The 21,987-nt window shown below is 39.5% G+C and overlaps 1 protein-coding gene across 1 annotated transcript in view; it reads right to left on the reverse strand.

Annotated features, from left to right (window-relative positions):
• Positions 1 to 15,104: 15,104 nt before the first annotated feature.
• Positions 15,105 to 21,987, reverse strand: part of LOC311515951 (uncharacterized protein) — a 411,106-nt gene continuing 404,223 nt past the window's right edge. The window contains exons 6-7 of the mRNA XM_084619487.1: positions 19,248 to 19,306; positions 15,105 to 15,205 (exon numbers count right to left, since the gene is read on the reverse strand). Coding sequence (XP_084475613.1) covers positions 19,292 to 19,306 — 15 coding nt within the window. The 3' untranslated portion in view covers positions 15,105 to 15,205; positions 19,248 to 19,291. The remainder of the gene's footprint in view (positions 15,206 to 19,247; positions 19,307 to 21,987) is intronic.

The raw sequence follows: 21,987 nt of genomic DNA on the forward strand, positions 1-21,987 counted from the left end.
CAGCCAAAAAGCAGCCTCGGATAACGCTGCCTCTGAAAGAATACTGGTGATGGAAAATGGAAAATTTCCATTTGCAAAATACAGACATCAAAAAGATCATCTATGACTTGGGAGCACACTGTTTGAATAGATTCCCCTTCATTTTCTGGCCGGCGCATTTGAATAACTGAATCCACTTGCAAGCTGGAATAGCAGTTTGCCTACCGAGTGTTAAGTATAAATGCTACACAAAAGAAAAAACAAGCTGTTCAATCCCAATAAGCAACAGCCGACTAACTTCACAACTTTCTTCTTTCCTACTGGATGCTCATTATCAACTCAATAATGGAGCTAGTCATGAGAAGCTGGTAAGCAAGCCAAGTTCCAGGGCACCTGAAAAGAAATTACCATACACATCACCCAACGTGGGGGGATTTCACAAGACATACAGAGGAAAAAGAATATCTCCAAGAGGAAATTTAGAAATAAAATAAAATACACTGGAACAATCCAACTGTAAATCTGACAGCTACATAAATTCTGAGACAGACGCCAGAAGAGGCACCATCTTACTGATATTAACTCAACCAAAGCCATGTTTGAAAAGCTTGAAGCAGGTAAAAGCTAAATGGCGCACACGCGTGCGTACACACACACACACACAAAGAAAGAAAAAGCTTCTCTTGGGAGGCAGGGATAGAGGAATTAATTTGGTTTTTCACTTTATAAAATTTAAGTTTTCCCATTTATAACCAGGTAGGTGAAGAGAAAAGAAATGTGAAAAAGGATGCTCCCAGCAGGAGAAAATAATTCAGTAACTTTCTTATTTGCTAAGATGCAGTTCTACACACACACACTTTTTCAAAAAAATAATAAAGCCTTGTGTACAAGAAACTACAGTTTTTAGCTTTTAACACAAAAGTCTTGTTGATTTCCACCTACCTGAATCAAGGAGGAATTCAAAGAAATTCTAACCCCCTGCTCCTTAAAAGCAGAAATGTGTATTCCGAGAGCATTAACTTGCATCAAAACAATGTCAAAACTGTCTACGCAGGAACTAGAGAAAAATGTTCTTGTTTAGCAGCAGAAAGACAGCTGCCAACAACTAAAGAAATATAATAGGTAAAGAAAAAAAAAATCAACAATTATCTTGGGCTTACATTTTTGACACGGTCTCTGCTTTTATTCTTCTCTATTTACTCATCAAAGCTATTTTCAAAGGAGACTATAGTGGTGCTTGACAGCTTGTTTACAATGGGTTACAAGAAGAATACTGATTTATTTCTAGATCTGTCAAGTTATGCAGTCCAGAGACCTTAAAACTATATCTATGAACATAGAATCTTGCTATTTAATAGTTCATTTATCAAGCTAATTTGCTTTAATGTCACTGACTGAAATTCTAACAGCAATACATACAGATGCTACCTATCTCATGATAGACAGAAGACTTATAAAATTTTTAAAAAAAAGAAGCAGCAGCAGAAAAAACAGAATCAGATAGCCTCCTTGACCTCTACTCTTAGAGGTAGGTGACCCTCCATTCACCGCAAGGTGGCACTATTCTGTCCCCCCCACACACACTTTCTTTGGGTCACTTGAAGGGTACCCCATGGGCCCAGGATCCACATACAGGAAAAAGGGGTAAACACATCCTCCTTAGCCTACATGATCTTTTCCATAAACTTCTGTTGCTGGGGGCTGCTGAAGGCAGGCTTGTCCCTCACAGAACAAGTCTGATAGAGCTATGCTGCCAGGGAAGCAAGCAGAGAGGCACAGGGCCTTCATGATGATCCCTGGAGATCAGTCCAGGGCAAGGAGGAGCCACACAATATTTTCAAGGAGAGGGAAAACTCCACCCGTCTCAAAAGAGTAACAGAGCGTAGAGGTGGAAACATCCAGGTTGAGATCCTTGTGGATATTTCCTCACCAAAGCACTCCCACTGGGACTTTGGATCTAGCCCCAGAAATGGGATATAGGATAAAAATGACTACATGAGATGCTGGTGTTGCCAACCTTCACACGTTTATCTTGAGTAATGGGAATTTAGCCCCTACTTTGTGCCAAACAGGTATGAAGCTCCAGCATTCATGGAATGGGAAAATCCCTGCTGACTGGCTGCCTTCCCCACTTCCTGGGGAAGAAAAGACAATCAGAGCTTCTACAGGAGGCAGGCAGAGCTCTCCCCGCCTCACTTCTCAGAAGCCCAGAGAAGTTTCTAGATAGGCGAGGGGGAGAGGGAGCACCCAAACCCCATTTTCACAATAAATGAGGGAGGTTGAGGGAGCTTAGGGTGGCTTTTGTCCTCCCTCCTTCCCTCTCAACCCCTGTTCCTCCCCAGGCCTGGAAAAGAGAAGAGAACCCCGCTTGGAGGTGTGCCTCCCCCTCCCCCCACCACCCAGGTCTGGGAGGGCGTGAGAAAGAAGAACTCCTAAAGCTGTCACCCCTTTCTTCTCTGGGATTGGGAGAGGGCTGTGAAGATCCCCTGGAGTTATAGGAAGAGCAAAGATGTGCTGGGGGGCCAGGGACAAATGTGAGACTTGGGGGAGGAAACAGGGGTACAGGGTTTTTGTGTGGCTGTGTGGACAGAGTTGCTGTGGGGGTTTCAAAAACTGATCTGTGGCTGGGGATGCATAGTTGACTGATGTAGCGATGTGCTGGCCAAAATGGTATTTCTCACTGCCATCACTAATTGGTATAAACTAGCCATACTAGTTGTCACACACACATTGGTGATGAGGGCAAGGAGAGTTCAAAAACATCAGAAGACCGTTCAAAAACATTTTTAACTTATGACCATTCGAGGTAAAGTGGCCCATTAACACCTCTGCCACTCTACCTTGAAGGGTCCCTTAGAATATGGGCGAACTACTTGTTCAACCTCGCATTTAGCTATGGCACTCAGAGTACCTTTCCCAGACCTGAAGAAGAGCTCTGTGTAAGCTCAAAAGCGTCTCCCTCTCACCAACAGAAGTTGGTCCAATAAAAAATATTACCTCACCCACCTTGTCTCTCTAATATCCTGGGACCAACACGGCTAAAACTACACCACGTACAACACTGAATCTAACTTAAAGAGAAAAGGAGTACTTGTGGCTCACTTCATCGGATGCTGTAACTCACAAAAGCTTATGCTCAAATCAATTTGTTAGTCTCTAAGGTGCCACAAGTACTCCTTTTCTTTTTGCAGATACAGACTAACGTGGCTGCTACTCTGAAACCTGAATCTAACTTGTGACTTTGGAGCTTGCTGGGTTAGCAGTACTGGAATACTGTCCCATTTAATTGGCCTTTAAGTCTATCTTCTAATACTTTAGCACTTAAAATCAACAAAGCTCAAAGATTTCTATTGACTGTGCTGTTTTTCCATGTTTGAAGAACAGCAGAGAATGGCAGAAGGAGGGGCAGGGCGTCTTCTGATTGATTCACATAACACATTGATTTCAGATAACACAGTGAATTCACCTGAGAACCTGGCTTCATTGATACCTACTTTTTGCTAATATTTTCTGACGGATTCACTCTCTAGTCTGAAAAACAAAATTATATGATCAACAAATTGTAGTCAGCCCAAAAAGCTCCTTATATTGAAGGAATAAAGTTATAGGCAAACATCCTTTTCCTCTATGATCTAACCAATACAATAAAAATAATAAATAATAACACTGCCTGTATCTTCTCTCTATAACTCTTCACTTTAAGGATCTCAAAATGCTTTACAACCATTAAATCAATTGAAAGGCATGAGAGAATTATGTCAGTAACAACCTGTGAGACAGGTGGTATTACGATGTGAGAGTTTCCAGTCTGTAAGGGTGGTGGACTGGATAGTGTTTCCCTTAGGGAACTGTCAATGCTTCTCAAAGGCTGTCAAGGTTCCTTCCCCACTCTGAACTCTAGGGTACAGATGTGGGGACCTGCATGAAAACCTCCTAAGCTTACTTTTACCAGCTTAGGTTAAAACTTCCCCAAGGTACAAATTAATTTTATCCTTTGACCCTGGATTTCCACTGCCACCACCAAACTTTAACTGGGTTTACTGGGAAACATAGTTTGGACACGTCTCTCCTCCCAAAATCCTCCCAACCCTTGCACCCCACTTCCTGGGTAAGGTTTGGTAAAAATCCTCACCAGTTTGCATAGGTGACCACAGACCCAAACCCTTGGATCTTAGAACAATGAAAAAGCATTCAGTTTTCTTACAAGAAGACTTTTAATAGAAGTAAAGGAATCACCTCTGTAAAATCAGGATGGTAGATACCTTACAGGGTAATTAGATTCAAAACATAGAGAATCCCTCTAGGCAAAACCTTAAGTCACAAAAAAGACACACAGACAGGGATAGTTATTCTATTCAGCACAGTTCTTTTCTCAGCCATTTAAAGAAATCATAATCTAACACATACCTAGCTAGATTACTTACTAAAAGTTCTAAGACTCCATTCCTGTTCTGTCCCTGGCAAAAGCAGCATACAGACACAGACCCTTTGTTTCTCTCCCTCCTCCCAGCTTTTGAAAGTATCTTGTCTCCTCATTGGTCATTTTGGTCAGGTGCCAGCGAGGTTACCTTTAGCTTCTTAACCCTTTACAGGTGAGAGGATTTTTCCTCTGGCCAGGAGGCATTTTAAAGGGGTTTACCCTTCCCTTTATATTTATGACAAAGGCTGATACATGGTAGACTCAATTGTAGATGAATGGACTGCAAGCTCTTTGAGCCAAGAGGAAGACTCATGAGGACAGTGGCCTGATGGCAGAGAAACACAATGTGAGGACCCCTGAAATCCAAGCTTGGGCCATACCAGTCAAGTGACACTGTAGTATCCTTTATTATGTTACTCATTACTATTCCAAAACTTTGAGAAAACATTACAATTTCAAAGTGATTAGAATATATGCCTTCCCACGATCATATTTCTTGTAGTAGCACCAAATTATCACAGATTAGCAAATATTGTAATCTGTTCCAGTGGCTAAACCATTTTTCTACAGTCTGAAAATGCAGTGTCACTACTGTAAGCTGTAGGGTGTTTGACTGATACTGTAGAATACTACAGCTCTATTTTATAAGGAGAGAATTTTCCAAATCCCACCTCTCTCATTCAAAGTCCTGCTTACCAGTGTCTTTTCTTCATTCTCCCAGTTTATTTAGAATCACTTTGTAATCAGGAAACATGAGATTTTTTTTCTTAAGGAAGTTTATTGCTGCAGGTAATGGAAGACATAAATATGCTGCCTGTTTATTGAGACCTATAAACATTTAAGAACACAGGCAATTAATTGTCATTGAGAGAGTAGCCGTGAACATGGAGGTTTTCTAGAGTATAACTGCAAGTTCACCCATCACATAGAAACATAGCCTAAGGATAATCAGGAACAATAGGCCTTAAAACAGGCAACTCAGTGAAAATGGCTCACTAGTGGGCAGGGTAGGGTTATGAATAGAGGTTAGCAGGAATAGATAGACCTCCAGACTAGGTTAAAAGGAGTCATCTTTTCTCCTAGACTAAGCAAGGTTTTATTGTGTTTTTCCTTTACTGAACCTGGTTTTGTTTAATTGCCAACAATACTACTTCACAAATCAGCTTTTTCATGCATCATGGTTTAGTGGTTAAGATCCAGAACTGGAGGTTTGTCTACACAGGGAAATTTACCAGCATAATTATACTGTATCATTGTACCTCTACAGTTTTACCAGCATAACTCCCCATTGTGGACATACTGGAATAATTATGCCAGTAAATTTCCCCACATGAACAAGCCCTAGGTATCAAGAAACCTGTGTTCTGTTGCCACCTCTACCTACTGTATGACCTTGAAGAAGTATTTTCCCCATTCTATTTTCCTTTCCCATTTTTGTCTATCTGGTCTATTTAGACTGGAAGCTCTTCAGGGCAGGATCTTTTACTATATGTTTGTACATTATCTGGCACATTGGGGCCTCCCTCGATTTTGGTAGGGCACATAAGCACTACTGTAATACAAATTATTAATGTTACTCAGTCACGATTCTTGACAAAAATGAATGATGGAGCTGTGCATGGTCAGTTCAGGGTAAGTTTCACTACCGTGAAATATAATATTTTCCCAATTTTTTCCCCGCTCTTCTTCATCTGCTACTAACACTATTAATTGTGAGAGACACCTCCCAACTCTCTCTGTCCCCTCCCCTTTCCCACCAAAGAGATTAAGTTTGTCCACCAAATGATTTGTTCACACAACTCTGGCTGGGAAAAAAGGCCAAAATCAGCCTTCCCAAACAATTTCAGTTCCTGAATCAGACTTTTTTTTTTTTTAAAAAAAGACAGTACTCTACATTAATATTCTATTCTGGCCCAGAGCTGGTTAAAAAATGGCCTGTTTTGAAAATGAAAATTTAATTAAAATGTTTTTGTTCTTTTTATTTTGCTTTTAAAAAACAAAACCACAAATAACATTAAAACTAAAAAAAAATTAGTTTAATTTAATTTGGTTTAATTTTTGGTTTCATGATTTATGCTTTTTCCTCCCCACCAGCTCTCTCTCCCCATCTTTTCAATGTCAAAATAAAAAAAAAAATAAAAAAAAGGAAGGAAGGAAAAAGGAAGACAAAAGGAGGGAAATTAAGATTAAATTAAATTAAAAAGTGAATAAATAATAAAAAAAACTCTACAACAGAAATTGTTCAATACAAAATTTTTGCAAAAATTTTTAAACACAAGATCAATCCTTTTTAAAAAATGTGCAGAAAAAGGTTTTCAGGAAAAAAATACCATTTTCAACTAGTTCTGTGTAAGTAACTGCAGTCTCTTTTAAATTGATCTGTCAGGGTAGGAAATGCAGAACTGCTTTTGGGTCTACAGTTCTAGCCAAATAATCCCTGTATTTATTCACAGATTATACCATAAAAAGTATTTTGTAAACAAAGAAAACATACAAGGCATAGTTAACCAGAATCTTGGACATTAAAAAAATGCTATTGTTTTCTTTCCCGCCTAAACACAATCAGGAAGGGAAGTGGAAAGCACGTGAAAACACTTACTTGAGGCTCAAGAGCAATGTTATCAGCATGGAAAGTTTCTCATTGTATGAGAAGAGAAATTAAGTGTCTACTAAACACAGAATCAAAAACTTATGTGTAATGATTTTAAAACAAATGGTAAAGGAAAAGGAAAAATCTCTTCAGTTATTTCCTATCCAGCAAAATGAGAAAATGTCTTTCTGGTTTGTGGAGATGTACATGAAAGGACCAAAAACATTTAAGGTAGTCCCCCTCCTCCTGGGGGCATAAACTGATTCTTCTTTTGCTCAACACAGTTGAGCAACACCCTTTTATATAGATGATGGCATTTTATGTAACAAATGGCTTCCAGCTACCACAGGACCAATGCAACCTGCCATGCAAAATTAAACTTAATGTCACACCAAGTTACTGTCCATCATAACCAAATAAAATGTATTGAATTGAATATGTTTGGTTTGGGAAATCTGTGTTTTGTCAGATGTGGTATAACTCATTGTCCATTATACAGTATCAAGCCCATTCTAGGCAGGCCATAGAATATAAATGTTCAACCTCCCAATCCCATACATGTCAACTTTCCAGAACAAGAATGATAGTGGATACATAACATATATACACGTTAGAGCTGGAGAGGAGGGAAGGCTACCACTTGCCTGTCAAAAGGCCAGGAAAATTCACAGTGGTCGGAGACTTTTCATTTACTAGAAAGAGTCAAATGCTAATTATGATACTTTTCCTTCCTTTTTCTCACTCACTTCCTCCCACCACCACCGTCAATTCACAAAGTCATCTTCATACGATGTGTTTTCCCCTCTCACAAATTCCTTAAATACTAGTTGTTCTTCACCCAACACCCATCACTCTTTAAGATGACTCTTTTCTGATTTGGCTTATCTGCCTTCCTTCCCTTATTACTTGGGCCAGGAATCTGGCAGCTAACTCTCTTAGGCACCTTCAAAAATTTCAGCCCCTTCTCTCTTCATGTTCAGTGTTTCCTTCTCCCTTTCTTCCTGGCCCATCACCTCTCCCAGCTGTCCAACCTGGAGTGACAACCTGGAAGACAGGATGGTGGAGAGAAATCGATTGGATGAGGAGCTGGAAGGGTGGGGGGGAGAATTCGGACTGGCTGGGCAAGGAGCTGGGAGCATGAAGAGAACTGAGAATGGTAGGGAGAAAAAATTGGGAATGAGAGTTGGGTCAGACTGGGACTGCAGGAGTGAGACTAGAACTTCCTGGGCAGGAAGACTAGGGTTGGGTTGAGAAGCCTATGGATTTGAGACTGAGACTGGCTAGGGGAGAACTCGCCCTGGACGAGGTAGGAATGCCAGAGGGACAGGTTGGAAGAGACAGGCTAGGAGGGGTAAAAATTTGGGACAGATGGGCAGAAGAGTTTGAGCCCATTACAGGTTTCAGAGTAACAGCAGTGTTAGTCTGTATTCGCAACAAGAAAAGGAGTACTTGTGGCACCTTAGAGACTAACCAATTTATTTGAGCATAAGCTTTTGTGAGCTACAGCTCACTTCATCGGATGCATTCCCAATGAAGTGAGCTGTAGCTTACAAAAGCTTATGCTCAAATAAATTGGTTAGTCTCTAAGGTGCCACAAGTACTCCTTTTCTTTTTACCCATTACAGTTCACTCTGCTTGAGAATCATCCCTCTGTTGTCAGCAAGTATCTGTGAAATACACTGGCAAACACACTGGCATTCGCCTCTAATGCTGGTCCACACAGAGGATAAACTACTGTTGCTATCAGTTACTCCATTAGCTCAAGTGGCAAAGTTCTGTGTGGTGGATCTAAAGGTTCCAACCCAGCTGACGAACCGCATGGGTGTCAATATGATGCCACATGATGCAATTTGTTTTTTTTTCAATTTGATTTTTCTAACACCTAAGAAATTAATATAGATTTGTATGTGTAAAGAAAAAACAAGAAGAATATGATCATGCAACTAAGGCTGTATCATAGCACAAGGGAGTCCATAACTGGAAATGTTGAATGGGAAACCTTAATTCTGGCATTTCCTAACTTTTGAGTGCTTCACTTTGAAACTTGAATAATGTTTCTTAACATAGATCTTTGTGTGTGTAATAGTATGTAAAATCTCCAGGTATTAGCTGCAGTCTTCACATTTCCTTGTTCCTTTCAGATAACTTTCAAAATTGGACATGATAAAGTCATGGTTTGACAACCAGTAGACAAAGGAGCATGGCTTAGTTATCTCAGTCTCCTCCCTTGCCTGTCCCCCATAATAGCTGAGCCTATCTGAGATGCTCTTGCTGACAGTCCCCAAATTTCAACTATTGGGCTGGCAGGCAAGGCATTTTTTATGGGAGCCGTTTGGAGTTTACCTCCCACATTGGTCTAACAGAGCCCAAAGTAACCTTTCAGGACACAATGCCAGGCTTATCTGTCAGTCAGGCTTTTGGCCACGAGAATGTATTACCCATTTTCTTGAGCCACTCTGGGTTGACATTGTGTCAGTTATTTGTGTTGTAACCATCTTAATTGCTGTGCATTAATCTACAGATGATAGGCACGATTTGCAAACTGGAAAAATACATTGTTATGCAGTGCACAGAGTAAACACAGTATCCTAACAGTGTACATTTATGGCTAGAAAGAGCTAAGATTAATAAGGTTTGCCTTGGACTTCATGCAGAGACATTAAAGATTTTACCTAAAAATGTCAATCCTTATCAGCTGCTTAGCTGTTATTCCCAAACTATACTAATATTTATGTTGTTTGCAATGTTGTTGTAGCTGTGTTGGACCCAGGATGAGAGAGAATATATTTTATTGGACCAAATAAGTTGAATGAACTTGGTCCAATAAAAGATATTACCTCACCAACCTTGTCTCTCTAATATTTAAAGATATTCTGTAGAACGGTCCTGATTTCTTGTCATTCTAACTACTTTGGGTCACCATAAAGCTGTTGCAAGTGTCTAAGCCTCTGCATCACCCTACCTGTTTGGAATTTGAACGTATACTGTGCAGCATCCTTCACTGTGGTATCTGCATGCTTATTTGCATGTGGTTCTTTTGGCATTAGGAAAAAAAATCTTTTTGCAATAATGAGTAGTCACTATTTAGAGTAAGCCCAGTGGCTCAGATAGCTGGGCAATACTCCAGTGTAAGACAAGATCAAAACTGACTTCACAATTCCAGGTGTCTGACCCCAAAATAGCCATCATGGTTTTGGTGGGGAAGAGACACTAATGTTAAATAAGAGCCAGGCTCCACTCTATGCACTTGTAATGGCAAATGAAGTGTGCCACAGGTGTAACCATGAAAAGCAGAAGATCATACAGGAGGAAATGGTGATTGATAATGAGGAGGCAAATGAAAGACCTCCCCCACTCTAGGTTGGACCTAGCCAGTCCAAGTTTTCACTCCTCAGGCTCCTGATCCCAATTCTAGTCTCCTTGCCCATGTTGAGCAACCTTAATAATAGGCAGTACCAGCAGTCCTGCTTAAAATACATATAAGTGATAAATATGTTTGACATATATTGAAATAAAAGGAAAGTAATGAATAACTTTCTGAAATGAAGATCTGAAATGGACTTGAGAGATCAAGGGGTTCGTATCCACACGAGACTCTCCTCACAGCTTATTAAGTTGGATAAATTGGTGGGGACAATGGAATTCTTTGAATTTTATGGATGTTTACATTGGAAGCACGAGCCATCATTTTTAAGGAGGTCTCTAGTACCTGAATTTACCTACGCTTCCTTTTGTTTTGATGAACATCATAAAGCTACCTCTATATCCACTTTCAAATCCTTCCTCAAAACTCTCCTTTACGGTAATGCCTACAAAACAATTGACAACAGTTAGGGCTGCTGGTGTGCTAAGACCACTGCTTATCAGGCTGACCAATATTGTAAGCAATGTTCCCTCTAATTTTTGACAGGCCGTGTGCGCAAAACATTTCTTCTGGGCAAACTTTTGACAGGCTGTGTGCGCAAAAAATTTCTTCCGTGCAAATGTTTGTGCTTCTGTGCAAGTTTTTGTGTGCATGGTGTTTCGCCATGTGCACAGGGTTTAGGATCTGTGTGCGCACGCACACGCGCACAGCTTAGAGGGAACAGCGATTGTAAGGCTGTTTATTCATACTCCCCACCTGTCTGTGTTCATCTGTAGTCTCATCTTACACTTCGACTGTATGCTTCTTGGGGTAAGGACTATCTTTTGGTTGTGTGTTTGTACAGCACCTAGCACAATGGGGTCCTGATCCATGACAAGGATTCTCAGGCACTATGGTAATACAGATAAATAATAACAGTAAATAGCTACAGCCATGTGAAAGGGCTGATTTGGAGTGACAACCCAGGTACATCCTCCTAATGAAACATTTTAATGGCATGGGGAGTGGTGTATAGTTCACATGCAAAGCTGCTTGCAAACATGAGGCCACATTCACAGCTAGCCATTATGTGGTCACTTGCGGAGTACAACATTGGAGATGGACAGACGAAGGATACTCATATAGGTGAGGCACTGGACTGGAAATCAGAAGATCTGGGTTCTGTCCCTGACTCTGCCATTGACATCTTGTTAATCCTTAGATATAAGTATCTTCTGAGGCTAAATTAACTAATGTGCTCATGTATGTAGTAATGAGCATCATAAACAGCCTATAAATTTAATGGCTTGACATAATTTTTAAGGTGCAGCCTCTTAAGTTCCATGAGGGATTGATTTCATGTTCCTTTGGGGATGGGAGAGGTGTCTGCCTCAGCTGATGGCGTAAGACTAATTTGGATCCGCCTCTGCTTGTATGGAATCTGGGAAAGCAATCATACATATTTTAATTTAAATTCGGCATTTGCCGACTGTCACAATAAAGGAGAACTTACTTTATTTACACAGTATTTTATTTTGTTTTTAAGATTGTTCTAATTATGTGGAGTCAGGATCTAGAAAGCATGGAGAAATGCAGATAGAAGAGGACATCTTTAAAACATGCAACTAAACTCAAGTCCTGAAATGCACTCCAAAACTGTACACGTAATCACTACAATCACTCAGACAGACCCCACTGTAGATAGCAAATAAAACTCATGTGTACATCTGGTAATTACATGACTAAACAAACACGGGGTAGGCAGCCATACAATTTGCAAGTAAACTCTAAGAGGAAGGGTTGTCCTGTGCTTAATGCACTGGACTGGGCGACACTAGATCTGGGTTCAATTTCCAGGTCTGTGCAAACCACTTAAAGCCTTGTGCCTCAGATCACCATCTTTACAAAGGGGATACTAATACTTCCTTTGCCCCATCCCTGTCTACCTAGACTATAAGCTGGGGTGGGGTGGGGAGAAGAGAAGTTATTATGTGTTTGTACTCAAAGCTGGATCCCAGTTTATGGCCCAAGCAAATTATAATCAACAGGAGTAAAATCTACAGGTACATCTGGTAACTGCATGTCAAAGCAGGCTCTTTTGTATATAATTACCCAGTTCACAAGTAAACCCTGATTATCTGATCTCTGAATTATCTGAAGTATGAGAAATTCATATAGGAGCTGAAATTTGTTTGCCTGAAACTCCAACTATCTGGTTAAATGAGTTTGCATGTGCAGTTCTGTGCATGTATTTTACAGGTGCAACTCAGAGTCTATTTTTGAAAACTTGCCCCATTAAGAATACGCTCACTGGTAAACCAACCGGCTTGCAGAATATAAAAGCATAGCTGAAGTTCCTGTTCCTAGTGGTGGTTCTAGGTAAGCACCAAGTCCTACATTATTTGCAGTGATTTCTTCAAACCTTTGTAAGTTCTTTATTACTCATGAGTCAAAAGTTTCTCTCATAAACCACCGTAAACTCCTTTGCTTTAAAACAATTGAGAAGTATCAACAGTATGGCACAACAGAACACTATTCAACAGTTTAAGATTGTTAAACCACAAAAAAGCATCACTCAACATAAAAGGGAGCAGATAAGAAGAAGGGGAAAATAAGGACATAAGCAAAAGCTTTCTGCTGTGTCTGAAACATAGGAAAGATCTGACTGTTTAGATCAGATGTAACAAAGCTAAGAAAACAGTAACTGTAGTTTCTACAAGAGCTGATAATTAAAATGCAATTACCTATACCAACAAGACGCAAGTGCATAAGTAATTACTGCCTTTCTAGGAAGCAGCCCTACTTACTGTATTGCAGTTATTCGAGCAAACGCAAAGTCAGTGAATGGACAAAGAATCAGTTCAGGTATTACCCCCGATATCTACACTCCCAGAGAATTAACAGCCTCAGCAATTAGCAAAAGATTTTTTAAGGGGGAGCAGCTTTTTGTGGAGGCTGGGAAGGAGAGAAATGAAGTGAAGAGTAAGTACCCTCCTTCCTTGCCTCATTGGAACTGTCTGTGCTATTAGCTGAATGCCTGGGCACTGGGATGTCTCAGCAATGGTGAGGCCTGTGGTGAAGCAGCAGTCTGGACACTACCAATAAGTTGTTAATTTTGGCAAGTAAGCTATGTTAAGGCAGCTGCGGTGAAGAAAATGAGGCTGTAATAATATTGCAATGTAACATTATAAACAACATTCATAATGCCATAAACATCAGATACTTTTCAAAAGTATGCTACTGATAAAGCAAAAAAATATTGCCTCATATTTTATTAAGGCTGAGGATACAATGACAGCTCAACAGTAAACTGTATGTAACAATTACTCATAACAGGTTTTACAGCAGGCTTGGATAGTTTCTTGCTTGTACCCTTTTGGCATTCACTTTTTTTAATTGTAATGACAAGGGCATAGCACATATTCATTGCCATCCCTCTAACTACACATACAAGCCACATTTCACTATCGCATTTACCACTGTCCCCGATTGTTCCTGTACTGGTACTTTGTATTTCTCAATGAAATACATTTAACAAACAACATAAAAAAGGAAATCAAAATGAGCCTCAAATAATCTTGTTCAGGGCAACAGAGAATAATGACTGTGCCTTCAATGAGGGGCATAATTACAACAAGCTGTTCAAAGGAACTTTAAAAAGGTTTGGGGGCGGGGGAATTAAAAACTATTTACCTCTACCAAAGCAGAATGAATAGGGGTAATGAGTAATAACCCTGAGAAAATGACAACAAAGGGGAACATTCTCAGCACCGTGAGTGGGAAATTAATCAAGTCCCTCTATTGTTAACAGGTGTTACACAATAAATTCCCTGTGATCCGCTCTGACAAAGCATCACTAACATAAAAGAAAAGGAAAAGTTTCAATAAGAAATAAACAAAAATAACACTACATCATAATAACATGGTAGCTTACACAAATATCCCAAGGCACTTCTCAATCCAACTCGGGCAAAATCATTGTCCAAGTTAAGTATCTTATCATATTTTGATTTAAAATCTTGGAGAGAGACAATTTTCTAAATTAAAAAGTAGGCAATGATTCCAGACTATGACGCATGAATACTAGATCAATTTGGCCAATACCAAATGACCTTCAAATAAATTGATGTAATACCTAATATGTTAATAGCATCTCCACACTGAGATGTACAAAGTTTTACATCTTGATTACACCTATTATACCTGCATTGAGTCAGTGAATATTCAGTTTAAGACAGAGGAGCATGATGCAGTTGTATAAACAGAAGACTTGAGCCAGAAAATCTTTAGTTCTAAAACCAGGTCCAACCTTGACTCTCACGTGGCCTAGAGCAAGTTGCTGAACCTCTGTTCTAGTTTCCCCTTCTCTAAAACGGAGATAATACTACTTACCTATCAACCATACAGAGATGCCAGAAGGATTACTTACAGCACTTTGAAGAAGGAAAGTGTTCTGTATTTCCATTATTGAAATAATGAACAGATGTTTTCTCTCTCCCCCTTTGTAGATCAATTCCTCATCAATGCAGCAAAACAAAGATTGATTAATTTCACTGAAGAATAATTAGCACTATTAATATCGGATAAATGCCATTAATCTGATATTACAAATTGAAGGCAATTTTTCAATGAATCTTTGTTTCACATTCCCAGAGTAATCCACAGATAGCATACATTGAAAATCCTAGATATCTTCCATGATATCCTCTCCAGGTTAGTTGGGTAGTGAAGAAATAGCAAGGACCAAAAAAGCCCCATGAACAGCTGTTCACAGCATCATGTATCATATTCCCTTCTCCTTGTAAAGTATTATAGGACACTTAACGTCTGTTCTCTCTCTTCAGGGAGGGACTGTTCAAAATGCCTTACAACTCTGAAGAAGAAGATGGAGAAATGAGAGAATAAGTTTGTATATTTCTGGAAAAATAAAGATCAGTTTTTCACCAAAAAAAAAAAAACAAAAAAAAACCCCCCAGCGTCTGAATAGGAAAATGATAAAGCAAAACAAAGACTGATCCATGGGCCTAGTTCCATGCAAAGTTCGTAAGTACTAAATGCTACTGTTTAAGCAGAGCAATTAATGAACAGAAAAATCTGCCTTGTTAATAAAGTAACTATGACACAGTTGGATGAAAGTATTACACTTTATGAGATAAATATTTTAACCAAGTCTTCAAATTGTCTCAGGTAACTATAATTCAAAGGGGCAAACATGAAATGATCATTTTGCCTTTGTGTCACCGCTCCAATCCACGTACGTGACTGCCACCAAAAAGCTTTTCAGTGGCATTAAAAATCTCAGTCAAGTTGGTGGTGGGTTGATGCCAGTGGTGCTGTTGCCATTTGTGACACCTGTACATGGTACATTCAGCAGGGAGGGCAGCTAAAGAGAGGTGAGCCTCTGCAGTCCCTCTGGAATAAAGCTGATGAATTAGCTGGGTGAAGTAGGGAAACTTCGCATTACCACTGTACTTGTTCTATGGAGAAAGAGGATTTCAGCCTCCTGTGCCACAGGTTCTCAAACAGATCCATGCACGACTGGTGTCCCACACAGCACTTGTTAATGATTAATGGAGAGGTGGTCGGTGACATATGCTGCTGCTGTCCTTCTCGTCTCCAGAAGATAAATTTCATTAAAATAAGCCAAAAATACCTTAAATACTTTCCTAATATCACTTTGCCATGTAACCAAGTGATGTAGCTGCTTCAGGATGCTATGCAATTGTTAGAGGGGAGTTGGTCAGTACAAGTGTTCCAAATACAACGTCTCAATTAAGACAACATGGGAACTCTTCTTCTAGGCCAGAAGTGGACAAACTATGGCTCGTGGGACCCTCCTGCCCAGCCCCTGAGCTCCTGGCCCCAGAGGCTAGCCCCCAGCCCCTCCCCTGCTCTTCCCCCTCCCCTGCAGCCTCAACTCACTGCGCCGCCGGCAGGGTTGAATGGGGACAGCAGTCCCGGGGGGGCAGTCAGGAAGGGGGCGGGGTTGATGGGGCAGCAGGGGCAGTCAGGAAGAAGGGGTTGTTGGCATCCCAGGGGGGCAGTCAGGAATGAGAGGAAGGTTGGATGGGGCGTCAGAGGGCAGTCAGGGGTGGGGGCTGGAGGTGGTCAGGGGACAGGAGGGTTGGATAGGGGGCGGGGGCCAGGCCATGCCTGGCTGTTTGGGGAGGCATGGCCCTCCATACAATTTCGGAAACCTGATGTGGCCCTCAGGCCAAAAAGTTTTCCCACCCCTGTTCTAGGCTACAAGTTTGCCAATTTCTACAGGTACTATGCTCATTCTAAAAAAGAAGAAAATATCTTTGGAAATAAATAGCGTTTTTCAGCTCATTGAAATCAAAAGCCTTTAAGAGATCTTTTCTGTATAAGCAAGTACCATATCAAAGTCTAAAGGGGAGGATCTCAAAAGCACAAAATCCAGTTGACTTTCAATCGGAGTTGGGCATCTAATTCCCCTTTCTGCCTTTGAAAATCTGCCTCTACAAGCTTTCAGAGCTTTTATCATGTAGTTTAGTTTGTTTCTCAGTTAATGCAATTAAAAGTAATGTCACATAATTCAGATAATCATGGGCCTTAGCTAAGTCAACAGAACTATGATTTACACTAGCTGAGTATTTTCCCCCATATTCTCAAGCAAGAGTGCACATGAACTAAGTACACACATAATACTGCATAGTAACTTGCTCTTTAGAATACAAGCATTCTGATCCAATAACACAAAATCAATTTGTGTCTTGAAGCATGCATGTGCACACACACACACAATCTTGTATATTCAGACTACATGCTTAGAATACATACAAACTTTGTTTGTCATTCATGCTGAGCAGACAGTCCTATCCTTCTTTAATCTAATCAACTTCAGAGTGATTGTGCAACCAACAGCAGTGTCAGAGCAACTGGAAAAATAGATTCAGAACAAAGGGGAAGACCCATCTCAACAGGGCTTCTCTCGCTAGTACATAAACTCTGCTTTGGCAGAATGTATAAATATTTCATTCACTATTTTGTACTGTATTCCCTCTGTGATTTATACTCAAACCAGTTTCTTTTAAAGGTGCATTAATGTCTTCTTTTTACTGCATCCCTTCTAAACTTTTCCCTTTGCTTAATGGGCCTGAGGGGATTAAACCCTTAACAGAAAAATGCATCTGTTGTACATAACATCACAGTATTAGACTATCTTAATACCAACTCATTTATTTTCATTTTGTGGAAGTACATCTTCCCTTGGGAACAAAACTATGGGGTTATATTTTCTTCCTGATGCTCTCTTTCATTCACAGTACGATATTAAAGATGGACACTCATGTTTAAACTCCAGAAACACAGAGCCCAATTTTTGCAGTGATTTTTCAGACCCCTTTATTCTGAAAATTTAGCTAAGCTGAGCTGATCAAGTTCATTCTATTACAAAGAGAAAGTTATCTGCATTCTCTGCATCTTTCAAGGTTATGGACACCAACAATGCAGAACTGGCTTGAATAAAGTTCTTCTTGGCTTGGGTAAATTTTTCACAAGAAGTGAGAGAAAGTGAGGTCAGCTCTGATTTTGCGTCTGGGACAAACATTAGAACATCCAACACCATCTCAAACAATACTTCCAATTTATCTGGTTAAATCTTGGAGTCTCTCTCATTTACAGCAGATAACAGTTGGATGTATATTCAAATGTCAATTATATGAACATAGCCTAGGCTAATAAATATAAATTTTAGTTAATCTGATTTGAAAGATTTTCAGTTCAGTTCAAACCAAATTACACTAGAGTCTACAAAAAGAATAAGGCATGATATTGTAATTATGTTCTTTTATGTGACACTAACAATGCATTTATAATACATAAATTTTGGGTCAAATTTATAAAGATACTTAAAGATGCAGGTAAGTGCCTATTGGCATTTTGAACATCTGCATCTTTAGGAACCTAAATAACTTTAAAAATCTGGCCCTTTGTGTTTATTCAGATAATATTTGATATACAAAAGTTCCCTACTGATTTAGCCCCTTTTGTAAATATGCTCCAAAGCCTATCTGACTTTACAGTAAATCTCTTATGATTATAGTAAAGGACAAAATTATTATTTAGCTGTGTGGAGATCAATGGAAAAGGTTCTTACAAAGTGTTTTCTTTGGCAAAGTACAGACAGAGCCCAGATAATTTCCTAGAAATAGATACAATAAACTCTGCTGGAGCAGCACCTGATACATGCAAAGTAGGAGCAATAGCAAACTGGAATAAAGTTCTCTTTTCAGTGGCAAGTTAAAGTAGCCATCCCTTCTCTCACTGCTTCACTGAGCTGGAGTGAAATCAGTACTTCAAAGAGACAGAGGAATGCAGCCACCTTTATTGTTTAAATGGATAACATCATGCACCAGTGTAACCTTTAAGACAGGAGTGGGTGGTTAGAGAAGCTGTACAAAATATGGATATTGCTTTGTGCCTTTTATGTGGAAATTATAGCATATACAGTGGAAAAAATGCAACTTTCAAAATTTCGGGTGGATTTAACAAATGTCTATTCCCCCCCCAATAGCTACAACTATCTCACATATTTTGAACAGCATATTATCTATTTCCTATCGGATCTTATTAAAAAAAATTAACAGTGCTATGTGTAATCAATGTCTGAAGGGTAAAAATGTTGCATTGCCACCTTCATATTAATGCCTAAAACTGTCCTTGATTTTCTGCAAAAATGGTTATGCAAACCAGTTTGTAACAATAAAATTGAATAAAGAGGAGTGTAGGGAAGGTTTCAGCAATAGTCAGAAAATACACAGACACAAATTTTAATGGCACAAATAGTGACAATCCATCATTTTAGGAAGAGATACAAACCGGCAATGTTTTCTGTCTCAATTTTAGTAAATGCTGAGTGCTAGAGTGTCCCTGAACATTTTTCTTCAAACTACCTTTTTCCAGAAGCCTGCACTTCTCTGGTGTTTAAGGCAAGTCCTCAGTCCAGACTAATCTGAGGAAATATAAGACATATGGTAGATAATATGTGCTGCAAGGAGGAAATGCCATTATTTTCACACTAGTCAAAAGCAGATCATATATCCTGTACTATGCCTTGGATATGGCAGAAAGCCTAAAGTTCACGAGTATGTTAATCACTGATTGTGATACTTGTAAATATATATCAGGCTTTACCTTTCAAAAAGTCATACCATCCTACAAAGCATCTATAAATACCAGTAAAAAACTGAACCTTGGTTGAGAAATTCTAGGGCTTGGAGCCACAGGATTTAGTCATATAGGAGTGATTAGCAGGCATGATTTTTTTTGACTGAAATTAGAGATGGGCTCTAGCCACAAAATTCCAAAATCAGATTCAAGCATCACCTTTAGAACCCTGTAGAAATTAGCTCCTGCAAACCTTTGCTCTCATCATCTGAAGTATGCTGGTGATTATTTATGTCAGGAAATACACAGGACAACTGGATTCTCAATTACCTAAACTACTTGTCCCACATCACCATAACAAGTTAAATTTAAAATATTGTTAAAAACCCCAAAATAAAAAGCATTAATGCAGTACTTACCCTTCAAAAATAAATAACTGCACAATCTAATTTTGTGGGAAACCTTCCTCCCACCTTCCCTGACATTATTTCTCACTTAGTCTTTTCACATTATGTCCAATATAAATTGTAAGCTCCTTGGGGATAGGACCTTGGCTAAGATTTAAAAATACTAACTAGTGACTTGGGGTTCCTCCATTTTGGGTATCCAGTTGGAGAATCTAAAAAGGGCTTCACTTTCAGAGGGTGGATGCACAGTGCTTCCTGAAAATCATGCCCCTTTGAGTTGTCTCAATTTAGGCATTAAAAAAATGGAGGCACCAAAACTCACTAATCAATTTTGAAAAGCATTTATTTTCTGTGTAAAGTTCCATCCATACCTACAGTGCTATGTACTTGTTTAATGATCAGAGATGGTTCCAAGCCATTATTGATCCTTACAGAGTCTGTTAGCTGAGTATATTTGTCCCCATTTTTTTCATATTGTATTTCACACACTGACAAGATAATTGGGCCATGGGGCTAGGTATAACCTTGCAACTACCATTTCTTTGACAGGAAGTCACTCTGAGATAGCATTTTAGTGGCTGTGTCCCAAGCCTCTTTTCTTAATAACTGCTGACAGTTATGTGCCAAGGAAAGATTACCTAAACAATGGAGAAAAGGTAAAAACAGAATTGGTGGGCACATGTGACTCCTGAGAAGTAAAGTTGTATAGCAACAACTATCTGGGAAACTCAGTCAGTCACAAAGCGTGAACATTCATGTAACAGGAGATTATTGTGTGCCACAGGCACTCTATTTCAAGTCAAATCTGTGACAGACATAACATTGCTGAACAACTCACTGATAATTAGTCAAGCTGGCTAAGACCCAAGCTGCGCCCTTCACCTAAGCAGTCAGTAAAAAAGAAAAAGGTGCACAATACTCCCTCATCAACCACCATAGTCATCTTTCAGACAAGGAAATGTCGACAGAGACAACACTTGTGCTGCTTCTGTGCTGCACAGACAAAAGGTAAAAGCCCAGAAATTACATCAGATGACTTGTTTCTCTAGGTTATCTGGGAATGAACAGTAGGAGAGAAAGCCTGGAAATGCCTGCAGAGATTCCATATTATAACAGAAATTAGAGATGGAAAAGACCTACTGGTCATGCAGTTCATCTTCTGTGTCAGTACAGGAGTGTCATCAGAGTACATTTTCCTAGTGCTTTTTCCAGTCTAGTTTTAAAAGTCCCAAGCAATGAGGTTTCCACTACTTCCTTAGGAAGATTGTTTCATTATATGCCTGTGGCCAAACTCTGCTCTCAGCTACACCAGAGTGAGCGTAAAGTTAGTCCATGAAAAGTAGCGGAGCTGCTCTGGATTTACACTGGTGTAAATGTTATTAGAATCTGATCCTTGGATGTTCTTCTCTCCTGTATTAGTTAAAGTCAGTTCACCAACTTTATTATTTTGTGAAAAGCTATATGAACCTAACAGGGGCTTTTCCTTCACCCACACAGTCCTGATCTATAGTGTAAGTCATGGATTCTCAACCAACCTCAAGAGAGTGATCTACAAAATACTGTATTGGACCAAACCAATACAGACATACTACCATCCTTCTTGGGTCAATATTTTTCCTTAGCAAGACTTAGACCACATCCATCGTTTTCTATAGTCGCCTTTATCTCTACTATTTAGAGAGCAGACAGCTTCCTCAGAAACAGTAACACTGATCATTTAAGCTAGCCACGAAGAATAATGCAGTTTGCATCCTTTCCCAAGAGGCCAAAAACCATCAATTTTCTTTTGGCACAAGCTTCACCTGAGTAATATTTCTGTATAGTACCTCTTCCCGAATGACTTTTGTTGAAAACAATCCTGTATTTGCCATATGCAGGGTCATGCCAAGGCTTTAAAGTAATACTAGACAGTCATCAAGGACATTGGTCACAAGAAATTGTTTGCAAAATTTAGAAGCAATAACAATTCATTGCTGCTTTAAACTGATTATACAGCTGAGCTAGTATGAAACAAATTCACTTATTCCTAAGACGACAAGTAAAATTCAAGCTAAGGTATACCGAAAAATATTATACACCTGTATTATACACAAAATAAAATGCATCGGCTACTGTATGT

The sequence above is a fragment of the Lepidochelys olivacea genome (genome assembly GCF_965140295.1).
Source record: "Lepidochelys olivacea isolate rLepOli2 genome assembly, chromosome: 2".
Classification (NCBI taxonomy): Eukaryota; Metazoa; Chordata; order Testudines; family Cheloniidae; genus Lepidochelys; species Lepidochelys olivacea.